The 23,725-nt window shown below is 42.4% G+C and overlaps 1 protein-coding gene across 1 annotated transcript in view; it reads right to left on the reverse strand.

The window, feature by feature from the left end:
• Positions 1-417: 417 nt before the first annotated feature.
• The window catches only part of LOC147031386 (protein FAM200C-like), a 37,441-nt gene continuing 14,133 nt past the window's right edge, over positions 418-23,725 (reverse strand). The window contains exon 2 of the mRNA XM_085862159.1: positions 418-2,226. Coding sequence (XP_085718285.1) covers positions 433-2,091 — 1,659 coding nt within the window. The 5' untranslated portion in view covers positions 2,092-2,226 and the 3' untranslated portion in view covers positions 418-432. The remainder of the gene's footprint in view (positions 2,227-23,725) is intronic.

A 23,725-nucleotide genomic window follows, 5' to 3' on the forward strand; every position in this document is an offset into this window, starting at 1 on the left:
GACAACAAGGTTACTTCTCTGGCAAATGGACTGGAGTGTGGCATAGAATGCCTCCTTCACAGTGAAATCGCTCGCCTCAGTAGGAGGATGCCACAGATGTTTCAAACAGTATCTAATTCAGAGACGTAACCTATAGTCACGTGGGTTAATGGATGGACATACACGTGCTCCATTACATGTAGATAATAATCATTTGGTTTCGTGGCTCTACGAACACTTGCTCCATTAAATATCGATCTTAAGGGTCTAAAACAGTGGTTCCCAACCTTTTTTCTGTCATTTCCCCCTGCACCCAATTCAACCATCCAGATTTCCCCCTTCATGTGTATGAGAGAAAGAACAGTTAAAACGCACTGAGACTATTTACTAATTTATTTTTCAAATGCACTAACACAGCTAACATTAAATTGTATTGAATAAGAACACAGCATTTTAGTGTGAATTCTGGCATTGTTTGCCGTTCACGAGTCCTTCAATGTCTGCGGGAGTTATGGAGAGCGCACAGCGAAGATCCGCCTCCACCTCCAACTTGTTGCGTGCCTTTGTTTTGAGGTGTACCAGTGCCGAAAATCCTGTCTCACACAGGTAGGTGGAAGAAAACTGGACCAATATCCGCAGAGCATTGGTCGCAAGAAGCGGGTAGGTTCCTCGGACTTGGGTCCAAAACTCTTCCAGTTCCATATTCTGGAAGGCATCCTTCGCTGTAGAGTCGTTTTTCAAGTCCAGGAACTCTTCCTGCCACGCTTCTGGCACATCATCAACGTTCCTCTGAAATGGGTCTCTGATAAGCTTGTTCTCGTTGCTCTCGTTTGTGATCCCCGGGAAGTAATACTTGAATTCTTCCTCCAAGCCTTCGAGGTGTTGTTTGATATCCTCGGCTATTGGATCAGGCAGACCATCCTCCATATCCTCCAGACATTCGTTCAGAGCGAGGAATGAGGAAAAACTTCCACTCCCCGCTCTTTTCTTCCACAGTTCCAGTTTAGCCACGAAAGCTCTGATCTTGTCCGACTGAAAAAGAATGTTGGTCCCTTTGCCCTGCAGTTTCCTGTTGAGCTCGTTCAATGCACTGAAAATATCGGACAAGTAGGACAGCCGCACACGGAAAAACTCACCCTTCAACGCCTCCAGAAGCACAACATTCTCTTGGGCCTGAAGGAAGGCTACCACCTCATCAAACAATTCCAGGACTCGCTGCAACATGTTTCCCTTTGAGAGCCACCTCACCTGAGTATGAAACAGCAACGATTCGTGGTCGGCTTCCATGCCTTCACAGAGCCGACGGAACAGCCGAGTGTTCAGAGCGGAACCCTTGATAAAGTTGACGACTTTGATGACAGTCTCGAGATGCTGCTTGAAGTTCTTGGGGAGAGTTCTCGAAGCAAGCGCCTCTTTGTGGATCAGACAGTGTGTCGATTCCACTGCCGGATTCTTTTGCTTGACGAGCGTGACGAACCCCGATCGAGAGCCGAGCATGGCTGGGGCACCATCCGTGCACACCCCAACCAGAGACTCCCAGCTGATGTTGCTGTCTTCGAAAAAGTCATTGATAAGGTCCATCACATCCTGAGCTTTGGTCGTGGTCTGGAGAGGTTTGCAGAAGAGGAATTCTTCTGCAATTCCTTTTTCGGTGGTATAACGAACAAAGACCAACAGCTGGGACAGATTCGCAACATCTGTCGATTCGTCGAGTTGAATCGAAAAAAACTGTGACCCTCGAACCTTCTGAACAACTTGGTTCTTGATGCTCTCAGCCATATCATTGATCCGTGACCGAATGGTGTTGTTTGAAAGGGAAATCTGGGTCATCTTGTTGTGGGCATCCTCACCAAGGACCAACTTCACGCACTGCAGCATACAGGGCTTCACCAATGTTTCACCAATTGTGTGTGGTTTCTTCTCCCTCGCAATCTTGTACGAGACTTCGTATGACGCTTTCACAATAGCGTCCGTTTGCTGACGAAACGTTCCACTTGAGTCCAGTCTCATCTTCTTCAGATAATTTTGTTTCAGCTTGAAGTATTCACGATCCTTGTTCTGTTGTTCGGGATGGCATCCTTGAAGGTGTTGCTTCATCTGGAATGGCTTCATGCTACCATTCCCCAAGGTCTTTGTGCAGATGACACATTGTGGCAGATGTTCCCAGTTATTCACAACGAACGTAAAACCGAAGTCTAGATATGCTTCTGAATATATCCGTTTTTTTCGACATGATCACTTGCGGACCTGAAAAGAACAAGAGAGATCATATTAAGACATGTAATAGAAAAGAACAAACTAAAAAAGAAGAAAGAAAATAAAACATAAGAATGAAAGCGGGTAAAGTTCAGGAAACGGGTACTCCTGAGAAGAGAAGAACAGAAGGCTATTACTGGAAATTATTTTCTGATAATTTCCAGAATTTTAATTCCAGACTAGAATTTCCCCCTGAAACACCCAAATTTCCCCCCTGGGGGAAATTTCCCCCCCCCCCCGGTTGAGAACCCGTGGACTCTAAAATATCTAAAGGGTTTTTAAAGGTCCAAGGGGTTTTGATGGCATCCCAAGAAGACGGTCATCACAATCTTAAGCAGTCTAAAAGGTCTAAACTCTAAAGGTACAGTCCAATGATACGTAATCTATAATCGTAGTCACGGTGCGACAATCAAACAGTATGTAATCAAGAGACATTTCGTCACATTGGTTAGTGCTTGCTTTGTTATATATCGTTTAAGTCAAGGGCGGGTCCAAGAATTTCAAGATGGGGGGGGGGGTGCACCAGGTCAAAGTGTTGAATGGGAAGGGAAGAAAGGGTTGGGGATTCCTTCCCCAGGAAATTTTGAGAAATTGATCGTCAGAAAAGGCATTTCCTGCGTTCTTGAAAGTTTTCTGCAGTTTCTTGCGTTCTTCCCCGGCCCAACAGTTCAGCAGATCTGCGATGACAAATGAATGGACCAAAGTGGAAAACTTTCCCAACCGATCCTTCGTGAAACTAGAAGGGCACTCGGTACAGCGCATACCTCTGCCCCGTAGTGCCTGATCCACAAGAACATATCAGGCCCAATACATTTTTGAAACATCATGCTATACAGTACGATATCGTTTTAGCCCAATCTCTCATTTGTGAAGAATCCCTTTAAAAATTATCGGATCTGGATCCAGATTCGGATCTTCACCAAAATCGAATCAATTCGTCCTTGCGACACACCCAACCTGTCCACCAAGTTTCATCTGAATCCGTCAACAACTTTTTGAGATATCTCAAGATATATATCATTTTTGGCCCTATCTCTCAATGGTGAAGAATCCTTTTAAAAATTCGAGTAGTCGGATCTGGATCTTCACCAAAATCTAATCAGTTCGTCCTTGTTACACACCCTACCTGTCCAGAAAATGTCATACTGATCCGTCCACAACTTTTTGACATATCCTGTACACAAATAGACAGACAGACAGACAGAAAGGGATAAAAACATAACCTCTCTTCACCTTCGGTGGTGAAGGTAAAAAAAAAGGCCTGCACACACCTGTAGTGTGAAATGATGGCGTTGACCGACTGTGTGCTGGGTGAAGCCCGGCACCACCATGCGCCAAGGTTGAGAATCTTAGGGTAGGGTGTCTCCCCACAAAAGAGATCAGATAGGACAGACGGCGGAATGTGAATTATTTTCGGACTCGTAAATGATGTTATTTCGGAAAAGATGGCGCTTGTGTTTCAGAATGAAAATGACACACACACATCATGTGGGGATATGGGGAAGTCATGGTGCATGTTCATGAGGGATAGGAATGCCATCTGACTTTGGAGGTGTTCAGGTGCCGCAGTCAAGAAAATGAGCATTCAGCCTCACAGGAGCCGACAGGGAGGGTGCATCCAATATGGTGTAGGACTTTGATCGATGGAAATTCGCCTACATAGGATAGCACACGAAAACAATCCTGCAGGCCTACCTTGCTGTCCCTCATGTGCATTTATTTTACAAGCCAATCCACACACGACGATTTTACAAGCCAATCCACATACTCCACGATGATTGGCACATGCAAAAGACAAACATTCCTGATTATACTTCAGCTGAAGGGGCCCAAAACATCTGACATCCAAAGGTTGTAAGATATGGGAACAGTGCGGAGGAAGAACGAACAGCACACCATTGTTTTCCTTGGCCCAGCTGATCAGGTCAACAGCTACGTGACTTCTGTGACCATCATGTAGGACAAGTATTGTGTTTGAAGCATCTCGCCATTGTACATGTTTAATGAAATGGTCCTGCAGATAGTCTCTAAAAACCTGGGAATTTGACCATCCCATCTGTCAGGATTCCATCAACACAAACAGTATTCCACCGCATTAAGCCTGGCACCATTCACTGGGAAAACCAAAAAAAGGTGGTATCTGATTTTTGCCTGTGCATTAGCCACTCCAATAATGGGAACAGTCTTGCTTCTTTCAGCCATGACAGCGTGTGGTTGATATCCTCTACCTGCAACACGATGAGGCGGCTTGTATTCTGAACTGATGCCCTTTCTCATCTTCATTATAGATATGCTGTGGTGTGTCCTTGAGATTGCATTTTGTTAGAATATGGTCCTGTGCTTTGAAGTAGTTAGTAATTGATTCTTCTGATGCATAACTTGCTCTATCAGCTCAGATAAACCTGATGTTTTTACCATGCGCAGCTCAGATAAACTTGATGGTTTTATCACGCGCAGTCTCAGTCAATTGTCCATGAAGTTGTAGAACCACCGCATGGCACTTGTCATCTTTCTGGTGCTTCCCGAGGTGAACATTGTAATCTGGAGCCATGGTCAATACCTGACTCCTTGTGTAGCCATACTGTACTGCAGCAAGATCTTTAACATGCACTACCAGCCTCGACTCTTCGAGCTGTGACAGAATATTGTTGCGGTCTCAGGGCTCGAGCATACTACGAGGGGAAATCCCCGGTTTCTCTCAAACTCACCCGGACCTGAGGCCACTTGGAGCGAATAACTTCACACCACGGTGGGTTGCGACGCAACGCCGAGCGACCATGAGTCCCAGTGTCCGTCCGTCTAACAACCGTTTAACTGGGGGTCCCATGGCCTCCCAACCGGGGAACGCACCCTCGGCAAATGTGCTACTTACCTTATCAGGTGATCTTGAATGCAGCCAAGCTGTACTGCTAGTACCCGCCGGACCCTGCAAACCGAACTGTCGGGAATCTCAACCTCTCAAGCTATCTAGGTGTGGACAATGCTAGAACAATAGTTGAAAATACGGACACGGACAGATCGGAAATAGATTCAACAAGAACAGGTTAATTTACATAAGTGAGGAGCAGGAAAAAGAGGGGAGGAGGGAATATAAGGATTTTAATGGCATGGGAAGAAATGAGGGTTAAGCAATTTGTACAGTAATTAGATCAGAGAAGAGAGACAGAGAAAAGCAAACAAGCACCTGACCCACCACAAACACAGTACATGGGCCCAGAATTCACAACCACTGTTCAACGGTTAGGGAGAGAAGTGGGAAGAAAGACTGTGAGGTGTCTAGGGTGCATGTGGAAGAGTGGCGTGCATGTGGGTGCGTGTTGCGAGTGTACATGAAAGGGAAACTGAGAAAGGTGCAGCAGAAAAGACGTGTGAGGGGATAGTCCGAGTGTGCGATGCTACCAGATGTGTCTGCAGTGCAGCTTGGTTTTGCTCCTATCAATCGTCTTGGCTCCGCCCGCACCCTCGCAGCTTTGAGGGGCTAGTGATGACAGTTTGTGAGGTAAAAACAAAAAGGGGCAAAAGTGCCAAGAACCAGCAGCGTGACCTCAGGGAACAGAGTGTCCGGCGCCCGTTGAAAAAGTGTCCGCAAACGACCGTTGAAAGAGAGTGCAAACAACTGTTGAAAACAGGTGCTAATGACCGTTGAAAGGAACCATCAGTGATCATTGAAAGGAGCCCCGAGCGACCGCTCCAGGGTTCGCTCTTTTATAAGGCCGGCCCGAAAGCTTTGAGAATGTGCGCGTCATTGGGCAGGGCCTGCGCGCGGATTAGCATTCCTTCTCCCAAGCCCCACCCATTCGAGTTTCTGCAGCGAGTCCTCTCAGTCAACGCGAACAGCGAACAGGAACGAGACGCGAACGGTGAACTGGAATGAGACACGAACGCCTCGCTGCCTCATCTTCGAGTTGAGTTTCCTAGCATGCCGCGCACTCATTTTGCCCACCCCCTCTCTTTGAGACATCATTGGTCAGCACACAGAGGGCGGGGCCATTTGCACAGGTCAACCTCTTCCTGCGCTTTCACACACTATGGGAAAATTGTCCTCAGAAGTGTCTATCGTGATGGATGCAACAAAACAAATTCGCCGCACCCCTCAGAAGTGCCGCTCGGGTTGACTGCCCCATTCCCAAATCCCCCCCCCCCCCGCCGCTACACCAGCGAGTCTTGGTGTCCAAATGGGGTAAGCTGAAAATAAATAAAAACAAACAACAGTTACACAAAACTCAGGTTTGAATATGTGGCACTTTTGGGTTTCCATAGATTTTAAATTTTAACAGTCGCATCCCTTTGTTATGCTAATTGTAGTCGCATCCCTCTCTCTCTCGGGTGGATGAATCCACTAATGCGATCAACGAGGGGTGTTCACAATGGCACGTGCACATCCTGTAACAGGATATTTGCCTGCCATCGTCAACAAAACACCCCGTCGAGCACGTTAGTGGACTTGTCCACCCGAGAGTGCAGAGGTGCTTCCAGCTTACTCAGCACAACCTGACACACAGTGTACATCACCGCTGATACAATCACCCCAATTATCAAACACCAACATGACAAGTTGTAGCTGGATCAGGATTCAAACCCAGGCCAGACAGCTTGGCCATCCTGTCAGACTATACATTTATAGGAATGTAAAAGTAGTGAAATATGAGATTGATCATCATAGTGACATGGATGTGCGATACAGCAAACATGCAATCAGCTACAGCACTGTATGCACAAACCAGCAGGGTCATTCTGATTGGACATGCGTGAGTCAGTCCTAAGGAGCCAGCAAAGGCATTACCTGGGGGACACCAGGCAAGTTTAAATCAGCATGCCCAAACGAAGGTGGTGGCATGACATCATTTGAAGAGTCAAGAGAACGCTTGAGGCCATGTGGTTGCTCATTGGGCTGAGGCAGTTTCTGGTATGGACAACATACAACACGTTATTTCAGACATCTGAGAGAGAGTGTCAGTTATCCTGGAGCTCTCCCTCTCTCTACAATACCATTGTAGTTGTTGCCCTTGCTTACCCTCACTCTCAAATCTTCGCTGGAGGTGCGAGCGCATTCATGCAGAGAAGTCCCACAAATTCAGCATTGCTCGGCAGATGCTGCCAGCGCCCTGTGAACAGCACAGGAGAGCTGACAGTCATAAAGTTGCTGATGTTGGGACTGGGTCTTTCCACTTTGTGGTTGAGGAAGACAGATGACACATGTCCTTTGCTGGTGACACACTGAATCAAAAAGTTTGAGATCCTGTTGGTCACAATCCATGCTCTTTCTTCACTTGTGCAATTACCGATTACGAGATGTGGCCTCTCGTTTGTGAAAATCCCTATGCACGGTTACTTCTGAAAGATCGTTGCTGTTGTGGACCTGTGACAAGGTACATTTTATGTCCTTTTTCAATGACAGTAGTTAATAAGCCACATCTCTCTAAAGTACCATGGCAGCTCAATCATAAAAGGCCTTCATTTTTTTTTGATGTTGCTCTGTCATCTGCCTTTTACACCTCCATTATGAAAATTGAATTTCCTGCTTCAGTTGTGCATTACACTGTAAATCTTTCATTGACTTTTTGGTTTATGCACAGCCTTCAATGAAACACCTGGTTTCTGAGACGTTTTAAATACTTTCCTCAATGAAATGAAATACTGAAGACTGTCGATACCCTCAAGCAGTGATCTTCACCATTTTATAGAGGGGAGGACATCAGTGTGAGAGCCGTCACACCGCTTGCTGAACCCCGTAATGGCTGCTATTAAGCCCCGCTCCACATACTCTTCTTAGTTGTGGTTAACTGGGCTGCAAGCATAATTGTTTGTATACTACCATCTCTTTTTTTTTGTTGTATTCAATGTCGAGGCTCAAATAAGAGCCAACACACACAACATACAACAAGGGGAGTGGGAGGGAAGGACAAAACAGTGTGGAACAGAGACATGAGGAGATCTGTGGAAGGGAGAGGGATGTGGCAGGCAACACAGGGTATACAACACTACAGGGACTTTCAGGAAGGAAAGCAGGGAATTTGGAAGAGGTGGATTTGGGGTGGATTAACGGGGGAAGAAAAGATCATGGTTTTTGATGGGAGAAGATAAGGGGTGGTGGTGAACGGCTGTTTTGAAGACCTCGAGGGAAGAATGGGATTGAAGACAGTGTGGGAGTTGATTCCAAAGGCAGGAAAAACAGAGGAATGAAAGAGTGAAGGTGAGCAGTGAGTCTTGATTTTGGTAGTTGCACCAGAAGGGGGTTGCTGGCAGACCTTGAGCACCCTGCGGAAATATTGGGAGGACATATCTCAGACAGAGCAGGGGGGGAGGGAGGGTGAGGCCAGATAGATGTTAGAAGAAAGAAAGACCACCAACCTGCCTGCGGTGAGAGAGTAAGATGCCCAAAGACTCAGCCTCATCGCAGGAGATACCAATGATCCTAAATGCCTCGTTTTCCACAGCGTGAAGCCGAAAAGGGTGAGAGGCAGGAGCACCAGCCCAGAGGGAAGATCAGTACTCCATCAGGCTGCGGACAGAAGCTTTGTACATGGTCAGGAGCTCAGGTGTGCCAAGGAATGACTGCACGATGAAGTCGGCGACTGGCTTTGGAGTCCAGGTTGGAAATATGGCTTTCCCAGGAAAGACCATGGCTGATAGTGAAACCCAGAAGCTTGAATGAAAGGACTTCTTCCAGAGGATTGAGAAAGTAGATGGGGGGGGGGGTTCCAGACAGTCCTTTCGGAGAGACATCGTGAGTGTGTGAGATTTGTTAGGATTGAAAGGCATGTCCCACATGTTGGACCAGCTTGTGATTTTATCCAGATCTGCAGAGTGCTGCTTGCCGATCTCAGGGTGACAGATGGTACAGCAGAGGGTGGAGTCATCATCAAAGAGACATCTGATGGAGTGTCTTTTCAAATGATTATCACCTGCACATCACACTCATGTAGTTGTTACTTTTATGTGTCACGTTGAAACACGCATTTGAAGCCATCGGATCAATTTGATAGCATTTATGGCAGATTACAATGGTGTGTTTTCACATTTGTGTATTATCAGCCGCATGTCACAGGGGTCGCACTTTAGGTCACCAAGGCCCGCCAGTGGCTTGCGGGCCGCGCAATGAAGAACAGAGCTCTACAATCTAAAGTATCCCTTTTAACTTTCTATTGTTGAAGACAAGTTAAGATTTAGGATAAGTTTAGGGGTTAGATAGAGTGAGATAAATGTGTTAATTGGAAAATATATTTTAAAAATTCACGTTACAATCCTTGTAGCATGCATGAGTCCTGTTTTCTGAATAATTGGTTAAATGGCCTCTTGCCCAAAATCTACACTGCATTTCACGCTGTAGTTCCTGCCAGGGTCATGTCTGGGTGTCGGTGGTCATGGTCATGCTTTTGTGCCCATGCTGTTATGGACATTTGGCCCCTCATACCTGTGCCAGATCCATTAAATTAATCTTTCTATGTACAGCTGTCTGTACATGTCCCTTCTTGTTGTCCTGCCCGTTTGTTATTTGCACATTTGCTTGTGCCCAGTCTGCTCCGTTGTCGTTTGTCACTCACCCTATGTTGTCGATCTCTTCCACGAGCTTAACTTGTGCTAAAAATTGAGGACCTGCTTTCAAGACTAATTTACAAACAATTCAATAATAAAGCATCAGATCAATTGTCAAAATTATGATTTCAAGAATAAACGGCAAACCAAGCAGAGGAAGATAGCTGATCTTTTCACGGTACCAAGACAACGGATTATGCCTGGTGTTGGCTTAATGGTTAGGGTGGTGGGCTTGGGATCCTAGGATCCTGAGTTCAAATCCCACTCTGCTGTTGAATTAATACCAGGTGGGGTTGACTCAGCCTGTCATCCTTCCGAGGTCAGCAAAGTGAGTACCAGCTTGCTAGGATGATTGAGCCATTCGAGTATCCTGCGTCGGAGTCCAGGATTGTGCCCAATAACCCAGGAGACTGCTCAGGCAGCACCGCACTCTGCACAGAGTATGGTCCCGATGGATGGATGGAAGACAATGGATTAATACACGCATATTATCGAGTGGTTAACTTGAAGACCTCAAATACATCAAGTCGATATTTTCATAAGAACAGCGAAGCTGCACAGTGCAGAACATCTATATTGCAAAAAAAAAAAAAAAGAGAGAGAAAGAAAACAACCATGGAAAACTTCCAAATGATTTATTTTGTATTTTAAAAAGAATTCTCAGCAAACATAACTAAAATAGTTATTACTATACAAATTACTATTTTACACAGTATGTAAAGTAAAATATATTGTACTGTACTACCATTTACAGAAAAACAGACATGAAAGATAAATAGACATGAAGAAGATTTGTATGTACATATACATACAGGTTGAAACACAAACATTTTACGAGTGCTGTACAGTCTTGGGACATTACAAGAAGCAGAATATACATTTCTCCAGACATAATCTATACAGCACTATTGCATGGAACTGCACAATGAGTATGGTCAGACTTACATTCCTTGGCATCAAGTCAATGAGAAGCATTTCATTTTCAGAAATTGTACATTTACAAAATGATAATTTTGATTAACACCCCTATTGTTCTGATTGCAAAAAGAATGGATCAATATGAACCTCAAGAGATTATTAAAGTAACACCATGAAGAAAAATGCAAAAGAATGTTGGCGAAAAGTTGCTTTTCATTCACAACAACAAATAGTAAAAGTGAAAATATTTGGTATGTTTAGCATTTCCATCGGAACCGATGGCTCATGATGCACGGAATCCAGATTCAAACCCCATGTTGCTATATGTATTTATCTGTTGTCCAATTTGTAATAAAGTACATTGATGTCTACCAATGTCTTTTCTCTGCATGCGATTTATGCACAAACTCCATGAGGAGCCTTAGAGCCAAGTAAAAAAACAAAAAACAAAATATAACGCAAACTCGTAGAAAAAAAACAAACAAACAAACAAAATAACAGAAAACAACCTGCGAATGTTCTTTTTTTTTGGCCATTGACAACCAAATGCAACTTCTGCAACCGAACCACGACGCGCTGCAGCCAGTCAAATAAAGCACTTCTCTGTTTAATCGACTTCAACACAACGTGCACAATTTGCATATCAAATTTTTTGAAAGAGCATTATGTTATGAAATAAATATTTTCATTTTTCACGGCTTAAAAGTGCAAACATTTGAGATGGATGTGCAGCACAATTCACGATACTGCTCAGGAAATGAGAGGACAGTCTATTTTGCTTCCTACTTTCGCTATGACAAGTCACAGCTCTTGTCGTCAATATTGTTTTTCAATGAATCCCTTTGGATTTATGTTCGTGCAAAACAAATGTCATGTAGTTGCAAAGGAAACAGAAATGTTAAAAGATAACACTGTTTTGTCAATTATCTTTTCCCACAACACTATTGTGTGTCGGGATTTAGACTGTCGGCATCTTAAGATGTTTCACAGACAATGACGAATGGACATGTTAATGGTGTGGAGATCATATTAATACGACTACAATAATCGGATGTGTTGAAGGTGCAGAAATAAATTTGGCAAAACTGGGTTAGCAGATGGGAAGTGTGCAAGAAGCCTCCGTTGTGGCGATATCATGTGACCACTGCCATCCTCCATAATGGCTAAACCTCCATCTCCAGAGTCTTCAGTGTAATTTATTTATTTAGTTTTTATCAAATAAGTATTGTATCATTTTATTGTGTTAAATTTTGTGTTGGTACGTCGATCGACATCGGAAGTTTACTGGAAGCTCTGAGCTGATTCGAGTTAATTCAAATGCACAGTAAAGTAGCATTAGTGAGGGGACGCAAAGTTTTAATTGCCACATACTACACAAGAGAATTTGGGTTACTGATAGCTCAAATTATTTTTTTTGTTGAATAATAATAATCATTCATCATAAATTCTTGACAATTCAGCTGATCTCCATAATGGCTCTCCAAGAATTATCGACAGTACAATACATGATTTAATGTTTCACTTTAGTCATAAGAGCAAGACATAGATGGCCATGAAGTTATCAAGTAAAAGCCTGAACACAAGATCTAAGTTTTAGTTGAATAAACTGAGTTTTACAGTGAATCCACAGCAGGTTCATTGAACCAAAAAATACAATGTGGTAATCTGGCTGTGAATATTTCCAGGCATGTTTGGTGTAAAATTAACTTCAGGTTTTAAGGGAGAATATGCCATGAATACTTTATATAGTGACAAGAGCAATGATCATTCATTATACTGGAGATTGAAAAATAGCGGCTGCAGGATGGCCGAGAGGTACTCACATTCGCTTTGAAGCCATCTCACCTGGGTTTGAATCTCGACCCAGCGAGAAACTGTCATCCTGGTGTTTCACAGGTAGGGTGATTAATCAATGTGTGTGCCGTCCCTCGAATGTAGGTTGAACTGGGCACCTGTCTGTCAGCATTGATTGGGGGACGCTAAGGATCCCACTCTGTCCTTCACGAAGAGTAGGTGAGCTATTGCTGGCACCCTGAACAAATTCCAAATTCCTGTCCTTTAACTACTTAGCGAAGCGTCAAGCCTAGCCAGCCGGTTTGTGATAGAATTGGGCCAAAAACCTCCCCTCACCAACCCCACAAGAATGTGGGAATAATTTGGGCCATTAAAGAGCAAGAATGAAGATACTGAACATTGAAAGATCTACAACAATGGAGACAAGATACACTGTATTACCGACTATTGGGTCAGGATACCAAAACTTGAAATCAACCCTCCAAATCTTCACACTATTTCCCCTGACATTGCAAACCAGTATATGCTTGACAAAGATGGAATTGTGTGGCATTTTGAACATTATTCACTACCAGCTTGGATGCAATACTGTGGTGAGGGCCTTTCCAAATACCAGCATAAAATACATCTCAAACAACTGCTGTGTCAACTCGGAATTGGTTTGAGGACAATGTTGAAAATCTGTAGAAGCCCCCCACCCCCACCCCTCTCTATCCTTTGAAACCACTCGAGACATCTTGGAAAACTAACTGAGAATTTGAGTCAACAAAACACAAGCTACCACTGAACAAGCTACCATGTTCTAAAACTGTGAGAATGCCATACCTGATATCCACCCTTTTGTATGAAGTGTTAATGGCAGTGACACCCAAGAATAAATCAAATAAATGGTTACGAATTGATAACTCTGCATATTGTCTAACTTCCCATTGTTTTTGGTAAAATAGCATCGTTCCAGCATACATCTTATGATGTAACAAGGTATCGTTTATATTTGATGAAAATAAAACTGTGCTGCAATACCTTTTGTGATACAAGATATACACCATTCTGAAATCAATATTTCTTTTTCTTTGAATATTATTGAAAATATGAATATAAATTTAAAAAAAAGATAAAACCAGTTATGTTATTAGTAAAGTGTTTACAAAGATGCTTCAAAACCCTTTCAAAAAGAATACCAATTTCCTCACACAGAAAAATAAATGTATAATGCCATCAAACGGTTATTGATGACTTGAAAGATCAAGAAATACCCTGCCTTGTCCAATTGATATTACTAGTACTGTTCGGCCATTATTCAAAGTAAGACAATTTTTAAGCATTTCATTCATATTTTCTATACTAGCAGATATACCTGTCACAAATGGGCGATGGGATGGCATGGAATTTGACAGGAGGGCCACAGAATAACAGCAGCAACGATGCTGTGAAGAATGAAATAGATGGAGACAACACTACAACGACAACAATCCCATGACAATTGGGCTTGAAACACTGGCCACCGGAATGGTGTGGCATCATCCAGTAAGGTGAATGCTTTGACAAAGGTCTGCTTTCGACAGCCAGATGGAGCAAAAGTTGGAAGTAAATTTAGATGCTGTAAGACGTTAATTATGCCTATGAAGTTTGGTGATGTTGCACAAAGTGGGTAGAGAGAGCGAGAGCGAAGCTAGAAAACGGGGCAGACACCGTCCTTTTATTTAATAGATAATTGATGAGGTAATTATAAGAATTCTCAGAAATAAATCTGATCCCTGTTAATGAGGAATTCATCTCAATAACGTTTGTTGTAAAAAAAATAAATAAATAAAGGGGGTCACCTATTTAATACGTTACACACATGGGAGTTTAAAATGAAATATAAATTTGTGAATGGAAGAGAGGGTGGTAGGAGAGAAAGGACAGGAAAATGTGGGAAGAGTAGGGAGAGATGGGAAAGAAGTTAGGAATACGAGGAAGGAAGGGTCGAGGGATATATTATGAAAGAATGGCAGAGAGGTGGAGGGGGTATGGTTTCAAAATTTTGACAAATTAACATCCGTGAAAAACAGATGGTCTCCAACGATGTCATATATTGCTGTCACTAATTATTTGCATGCGACTGTTAGGCAGCATATCATGTTCTGTGCATCGTTGACGATAGTACACCTACGATTCAATATTAAATTAATTATCAGTATATAAACTTTGTTATGTTTGTGAGGTTAGATGCTGATTGTAAATGTATAATAGAGTCAAAATGTGATATTGTTAATGTTTAAGGAAAATTTTACAGCTTGTAGAAAGATCGTGTTATGGGAATTTCTGCCTGCTTACGGATATGGAGTTGTCTCACGATCATGAGCAGTTTCTGGAACCGTGAGGGTATCGAACTGTCTAGTATTTAGAGGGATGGTCTTCGGGGAATGTTCGTCAGTCGAGTATCAAACTGACAAAGCAGAGCAGAGAAGGAAAAGAGCGGAGAGAAAACGCAGCCACCATTTGCTTTGTGCAGTCCTGTGCTCTGTTTATATCCTCTCAAAAAACTATTTCAACTATGCCAGATTTCTGCTTGGACATCAATCGATCAAAGATCTTTGGTGGTTGTTGTTAATATGGCCAAAACTGGAAATAACAGTAAAAATTAGGATGGCAGCAACATGGTGTTCTGCACACTTCAATGAGACTTGCATCACAACATTCTGATCATCTTGCAAGTTTGCTTATATGACTGACAATAGACCTTTCTTCTTCTCATTGACAATGGAGGAACCTATGACATGTTTGGCCATAATATCATGGTGAAATGGCTATTTCCAACATATTTGATGTGCTGACGATTGATGAAAATAATTTATTTTTAATTTAGCAGTGAGGTTTCAAAAGTGAATTTGAAATTGAAAAGTTCCAGAATTTAGCAGTGCGAGGAAAGAAAAAAAAAAGATGCATTTTATCGGTTCTGCAGTTCACACCAGAAAACGGAAACATTCCTCTCACAGGATGTCCCCTGCCTCTCACCGAGTAATGTCTCTTTTGGTTTGACAGGCCAGACCTTCTCCCCAGCAGTGGGGTTGCTGTTTATGTCGAGAACGTCATCGCGTCCATGTAATGTCCTCTCTGGAAACACCTATTGTTTTGTCTGCATGGTATAAGATTAACTCAATGATGACAACTCCATATGCTTATCTTTCATGAACATGAAACAACGAATAACCACCAATTCCAATACGCAGAGCTGTCTTAACGCATGGGCAGGCTGGGCAGTTGCTCAGGACAACCATATTTCTGTGTATATATATATATATATATATATATATATATATATATATATATATATATATATATATATATATATATATATATATATATATATATATACATATATATATATATATATATATATATATATATATATATATATATATATATATATATATATATATACTTGTATATAAACATATAGCCTTGTCTAACAGACCAATTCTTTCCAGGTAGACAATTCCTTGAGCAGAAATGAAGCGTAACTATACGAGTGGAGCACAGAAGAGGAAAAGAGCTGCAGAGAAGGAGAAAATTAGCAAACTTCCAAAATTATCAGTTTGGTTCACCCCTAGTGCAACAGTGACTGCTCCTCTGGACACAGCATCAACATCTATGTCCACTGCTGCAAGCACTTCTACATCCAATCTTCCAGTTCCAGACACACCATTATCTACTTACTCCTGCTGCTGGGGACGTTCCACAAGAAGAAATACACAAATCCGTAAAATGCTGGAAAGGGGAACCCATTGTATCTATTGGCAAACATTTGTGAATAATGTATTGAATTAATGGGACAACATGTACTTTGTGCTATTCTGGAAGAAATCAAAGAGTCAAAGTACTAATCAATAAGTGTTGATTACACTCCGGACATCTCGCACATTGATCAACTGACATTTACTGTCCGGTACATTCGTGGATGTGAGCCTGTGGAACGTTTTCTCAAGTTGATCGCAAACTTTTCTCACGGAGCGAAGAATCTCGCAGACACTGTTGTAGATTTCCTGAATGAGAACAACATTCCGTTATCAAACTGCCGTGGTCAATGTTATGACAATTCCTCAAATATGTCTGGATGCTACACTCGATTGCAAGCACGGATCCGTGAACTAAACAAATTCACCATCTATGTCCCTTGTGCTGGACACAGTCTGAACTTGGTGGGAGTAAAAACGGCAGAGTGTGGTCCACAGATTGTCTCCTTCTTTGACTTTGTTCAGCGTTGGTATTCCTTTTTCTCGGCTTCCACACATCGTTGGAATGTTCTGACGTCATCTTTGGGAAAGGATCATATTGTGGTCAAGCGTCTGTCTGACACGAGATGGTCAGCACATTTTGATGCTGTCACTGCTCTGCATGGAGGTTTTGAGAAAATTCAAGATGCACTGGATACTCTATCAGCTGACACTGACCAGGAAGTGAACACAAGGCGCAAAGCAGAAGTATTGAGCAAGAAAATGGAGAAGAGATTTTCTTTCTGACAATTCTTTGGCATGACATTCTCGAAAGAGTGAACAAAACAACTATGGTTCTGCAATCAAAAGATGTGGACATACTTGCTGCTCTGAATCTTATCAAGTCTCTGAAAACATATCTTCAGGAAATTAGAGACAAATTCAGTGAATATGAACTGAAGGCCAAAAGTAGGTGTCCAGATTCGGATTATAGTGATGCAATAAAACGTGAAGGAAAGCGAAGTGTACATCTCACTGGATATGATGGATCAGCGGAAAATATACTTCTGCACAAAAGTGAAAAATTCAATGTGGAAACATTCCTCCCTATTCTGGACTCTATGAACTCTGACCTGACAAAACGTGCCAACGAATGGATTGGAAATCTGTTTTCCTTCTTCAGTCAATTGAAAACAATCGATTCTGATGAGCTAAACAAAAAGTGTAAAAGATTGGCTAATGTGTACCATGAAGACCTTGATTACAGTGAACTTCTAAAATGAATGCAAGCAGCTCAAGCACTACACGGTCCATGATGAAGAATGTGAGACTCTCCCTGCGGTGTACAGCAAACTCATTTCAGACAATTTGAGATCTGTGTGTTCCCAATGTTGAAATCACACTCAAAGTGTTTATTGTGCATGATGGTGACCAACTGTACGGGGGAACGCTCATTTTCAAGATTGAAACCAACAAAGAATCAGCTTTGCAGCAGAAGGGGACAGCAGCATTTGAACTGGCTTTCACTCATGTGCATGGAAAATGACATCCCGAAGAACGTTGACTTCCAACCAATTATAAAACAATTATCTGCAAAGAAATGTCGCAAATTTTTGTGTTGATTAATTTTTGCTCTACCAATTAATTATATGTTTAAACGTTTGTGTTGTTCACCATTTGTATTGATTCTTGCTTTACCAATCAAATATATGTTTAATTTTACTGAACGTTTTAGTTTTCATTTCAGTGGGTGGGTGGGTGGGTAGGTAGGTAGGGGCCCCAGTACATTGCTTTGCCCAGGGCCTACAGTGCTGTTAAGACAGCCCTGCCAATACGGAACTTTTGAAATAACGTAATCTGTCCCAGAATGCTTGGTGAGCATGCACACAACTCCTTAAGCAGCGATGTTGATTAGGGCACGTTTCCATATATCGTGTGTGTGAGATAAGGATTGTTACTTAAAATGGCTTACAAAGCTTCTATGAGAATCTGAAAATACTTGGACCTGAAAGGGCTGCACCTCTGCACTATGAAATAGTTTGAGAACTTTCTCAGTTCACCCAAAGCATTGAGATCTTGTAGTTTTCAGCACTGCAAAATCTGAACGACATGGGCCGGTGCAAGGACAGTAGGATCGCTACCAGTGAATGGACTTTGAATCTTGCAGGATTTCCTCTTTGTGGAAGGCAAGCTTGGTTATGGAGAGAGAGAGAGAGAGAGAGAGAGAGAGAGAGAGAGAGAGAGAGAGAGAGAGAGAGAGAGAGAGAGAGAGAGAGAGAGAGAGAGAGAGAGAGAGAGAGAGAGAGAGAGAGAGAGAGAGAGAGACAGACAGAGAGACAGACAGACAGACCGGATCTGGTTTGGGTGCTTCATAACAGTGATGGAAAGGTTATGTCTGGGGTTTGTGAATGCACAGGGTAAGTTTAAAATCAACTTTTAAAATGATGATATTTACTATTAATCATGTTGGGAGGTAGGGGTGTGAGCTGTGATAAATATGTTGTTTGTATGGTTCCAGTGTCACAATAGGAATTACACTATATTTCTGCATCCATTGCTAAAAGGTGTGTGTGTGTGAGAGAGATAGAGATAGAGATAGAGATAGAGAGATATATATCCACTGCCGTTGCTTGCATTAACAGGAAATGGGAAGAACTCAACACTTCCCATCTATGGATACTTCTCGTATTTCCTACATTTCCGAGAGTCCAATTTGCATCCAGAAACACAACAGTAATGGTTAACCATTTTTAAATTTCCAATCTTTCCTTTAAATGCCGAAAATTATGATTAAAGTCGATTTTACATCGATTTCGGGCAAGCAACAGCAGGTTAAAAGTGCCGAGCAGAATTGAGTTGCTGAAAACGTGCACACAGCGCATGAACCAAAGGCCTCGTCGCCATTCATACGTCATTTTGGAAGTCCCATATTCTCTCTTCCTCATACGTGGCAATTTCAACTGCCACCGTGCCAGTTGGCTGGGACTTGACTCAACAACAACCAGCCATGGCATTGCAGCTCAAGTTTCTCTGTGGTTCTGACCAAATCAGTAACCTACCTCCCTCCTGGATAATGGTAAATCTCCCTCCGAGACCTAATCATGACCAGCATTCCATCCAACATCTGCTGTGCCTCCTCTGCCCTGCAAATCATTCTGGCTATTGTAAGAGAGTTACCATAGCATTGTGGAGTCTAACTATTTGCTCAATGTACTATACCTACTTCAAACCCAGATCTCAAAGGTTAAGAAGTTTTGGTGGCTGTTCACAAAGCATGCAAGCACAATCAGAAAGGGCTACCACACACGCAAGATGCATTACATCAAGCAACCCTATGGGCTCACTACCACGCACAACTGCACAACAGCAAACTCTGAGATCCCGTCACCACAACAAAAGGGATGGGAATTAGAAAAGGAAGAGTGTGTTCCCGTCATAACCATGCAACTTCCAGCAACAAAATCTGTACTTTACTTGGTGAACTGCGCACTGGCATCACTAGGGGGGTGCGGTGAGTGCGGATCGCACCGGGTGACGCTATCAGAGGGGGTGAAAATGATGCTCATAGAAAATGATGCCACCAGCAGCCACAGGCTGCATATGAAATAATAACACTTCTGGATCTGTTTCATTTCTACTTTTGTTACGAGGTACCAGTAAAACGTTTCAGTAGTTTTAACAAACTGGTTTTAAGAGTGAAACGATTTCCTCTCTTGCTAATTGGGCGTCACGGGGTGACGTCACTGACTTTCATACCTCTGACGACGGTTGTAGAATAAATAGAATCCCGTACTGATAACGGCTGTTACTGGTTTCGTTCCATCCACTAAAACACAACATGGTGAGTTTGGACGATTGTGTGGTTAACTTTACTTGGTTTGAATCGTGGCTTCGCCATCTGGATATACATTCCGATTTGCAATGCTTAATAAGTAAGTCTTTTTAATACGTACTGCATATCAGTTTCCTCTGTGCCCGTGGTGTCTCTGAGGTGAGACGATTAGTAATTAATGTTTGGTTTGATTAATAAATACATTTATAAACAATTACAAGGAATTGAAATCTTCAGTTTGAACTTTTATTCTAAATAATTTGTGGATGGAGATATGTAGGTGGTGGGGGTGTATGAGTGGTGGTTTGCAGATGATGTGTGGATTGTAGTGTGTGGGTGCTGATTGTATGTGGGTTGTTGTGTCTAAATGGTGATGGTGTGTCGGTGATGGATGTTGATAGTGATGGCGTGGGTGCCATGCATGATGGTGTATGAATGGTGGCTTCCACACACTGATTCCACACGGAATCTGGTGTGTGATTGGTTACGTATATCTGATGGTGGTTTGTGGGTGGTAATGATGTGTTTGGTTGTGATGTGTTTGGTTGTGATGCGTTTGGTTGTGATGTGTTAGGGTTCGATGTCGTGTGGTGGTGTGGAGGTGGTAGTGTGTAGGTGATGGGGGTGGTGATTATGTGAGAATGCGATCTACCATGGGACAGTCAAGGCTTTCCGATCTTACGACATTATCAATTGAAAGCGAGTTGGCGAAAGGCATTTATTTCGATGAAGTGATTCACAAGTTTGCAGCTTTGAAGGCCAGGAAAGGAAAGTTCTGAATTAGTCGAGATGTTCACGAAGTGCTGAAATGCTTGTGTATTTGTTCCTGTTTAATTTTTATGGTCTTATTTCATTTATGAGTATATTTCCAGATGCATTTGTCTCCAAGTTCTACATTATTTGGGCCGTTATTGATTATGCAAACCTAATCCATTAAACTGATTAAAGTAACTCATGTAACAATAAAGTTTAACATTAAAATCAACATAATTTTGATGTAGTTCTTAAACGTTTTTACTTCTAATTCTATTTTTTTCGTACTGAATTTGCACTTTAACCACATGAAACTATGTAAATGTAAATACATTTAGACTGTGCATATATTTAAATTTAACAGTGTAATTTTAATTTTGCTAATTGTTTATGTCACTACTATTGCTATTACATTCAGTGATATTCAGGGAATTACGATTTACGAATAACATTAGTACAAAAAAAACATTACTAAGGTTTCTGTATGGTCTGGTATGGGAGGAGGTCCATGGGGGAGAGGGGTGGGGGGGGTGACACCAACCCTAGTGACGCCACTGGAGCTGTGGCTGCAACAAAACGGGATGCCAAGCAGCAAGATGAACCTGTTGGAAGGCAGGGTTAAGCTGCACCGACATGCGGATATTGTGTTCCGATTTTGTAGTCATGAAACAACATGGACCAAGTGAATCCAGTGCATGAGAAAGAGGAAGAGGAGGTAGAACATGATGGCATCTTCCTTTGAACGATCTGGTGGTACTTGTGCAAATGTGAATATTGCTTGAGTGGTAGCAATTTAATATTAACCCTGGAGTAAATTTGCTTTGCTTTAATGCTACCATTCATCAACAAAGACTTAAGTGTACCGACTTACTTATCCTCTTCGTGCTGATGGGACATAAGGCTGCTATGAGTTTTCGCCATTTATCTCTATCCTTAGCTACATTCTGTGCCTCACACCATTAAAGGCCCTGTCACACCTTGACGTTTTAGCCAACGTATGCCGATTTTTGAATTTTTTTTCTAAAACGCTGGCACACGTTGAATACGTTATGGGTAAGTTTTGATAACATTGAGAGCACGCTGGCATACGTCGTAGTAAGTTGCCATACGTCGTTGTACGTTGGCTTTAAACGTTGTACTTTTCGGTTGTCCTCAAATTTTTTCTTGCTTGAAATTTCACGACGTATGTCGGCGTATGACTCACACGTTCCGCTACGCTGGCCATTAGTTGTAGGCACGGTCTGCGATCGTTGACAGACGTCAACACATGCTACTTGTAAGTTAATCATAAGTTGAGACACGCCGAGGTAATGTTTAGAGTACCCGAAACTTATTTCCTACCTATGATTAACGTGTTGTTGGCACGTTACGCGATCGTTGCCACACGTCGACAGACGTTACTTTTAAGTTACTCATAGGCTGAAAGACGTCGGTATAATGGATCGTCCTTGCGTCAGCGTCCACGGCCACGGCCAGGACACTTATTTGCAGCATTCTTCAAACTTTTCTTCGGCATGACGAGGATGTTCACACTTCGATGTCTAGCTTGGCTATGATTCCAATTGTCCATCGGCAGCGTCTATTTAAAATAGTCGAGTTTGAGCGTTTTAACACGTTCAGAAGAAACGTTTCAAATTTCCAAACCCCAGCGTCAAAAAAACAAAAAAAAAAAAAAACAAAGGCGAGTGACAGCAATTTAAATCGTTCATTGTAAACAATGAAACTAGCTGAGTGGTACCGTTTAAAAGTCGTTGAGTGTAAAAAAAAATCCAATTGTTGAGCGCAAGCGTCTACTTTCAATAGTGGAGATGCAGCCATTTAAATCGTTGAGTGGCAGCTTATGAACCTACCCGTGGACACAAGGAGGATCCATCATAACCCACACCCTTCCCCTCACACCCACCTACTACTGCCAACATGAACAAACTACTACTAATACTAATACTAATACTGATACTGTTACTGCTGACATGGACATCGACTCAAAAAGGAACTCGAAAACACTGTTGGGTTCCCCTTTTATGAACACCATTTTTATATACCAATTCCCAAAACCGCTGGGAACACGTCTTTATATGGCAGTTGTAAGCTAGAAACACATTCATTTTTTTTTTTTTTGTCGACCGGAAGACGTCATTGGAATACGTCTACATACGTCGATGTGTGTTGGGACTACGTAAAGAATTGGTTCAAAGCACGTCAAACATAAGTTAGAAATAAGTTTCGCGTAAAAAAGACATTACCGCGACGTGTTTCGACTTATGAGTAGCTTATAAGTAGCCTTTGTGGACGTGTGTGAGCGTCCACATATCGTGTGTAAAACTTATCCCCATCGCATGCGGAACGTGTGTCATACGCCGAGTACGTCGTAAAATTTTGAACATGTTCAAAATTTCTTGACGTACTCTACTTACTACGACTTATGATAGCGTATTTAGCGTTCTACTCGCGCATACCAAACTTACCCATACCGTATTCGACGTGCCCCAACGTTTTAGACACACTTTTTGTTACGTCGGCATACGCTGGCAAGATCGCCAAGGTGTGACCGCGATTTTGACCCTTCCATTTCTACGGCAGTTATGATTTGAATCGTTGTGCGTCAGCCTTTTAATAGGCTACGCCACGACATCGTCGGCGATGCGTGCAACGCGCTATGCCTAAGTTAGACTATCGTTGGGCATCGGTTGTGTAGGCCGACAACAGGTTCAGCATTCGTTGGTATAAGTTATCTATAACACAACGAAACGTTCTGTGTAGTTACCAATGCGTTATACATAAGACCAAGTCGCTATGGATACGTCGGAATCTTTAAAAAAAAACATCAAAAGTTCAATGTAAGCTAGCGTTTTACATAAATTTTAACACGTTGCCATCGCTGGCTAAAACGTCAAGGTGTGACCGGGCCTTAACATTGGAAGGGGTGTGTTCCGTTAGCAAGTGGCTTGCTTGATTCAAA

The sequence above is a fragment of the Eptatretus burgeri genome, chromosome 2 (genome assembly GCF_056783735.1).
Source record: "Eptatretus burgeri isolate ZD-2024b chromosome 2, Ebu_testis_v1, whole genome shotgun sequence".
NCBI classification, from domain to species: Eukaryota; Metazoa; Chordata; class Myxini; order Myxiniformes; family Myxinidae; genus Eptatretus; species Eptatretus burgeri.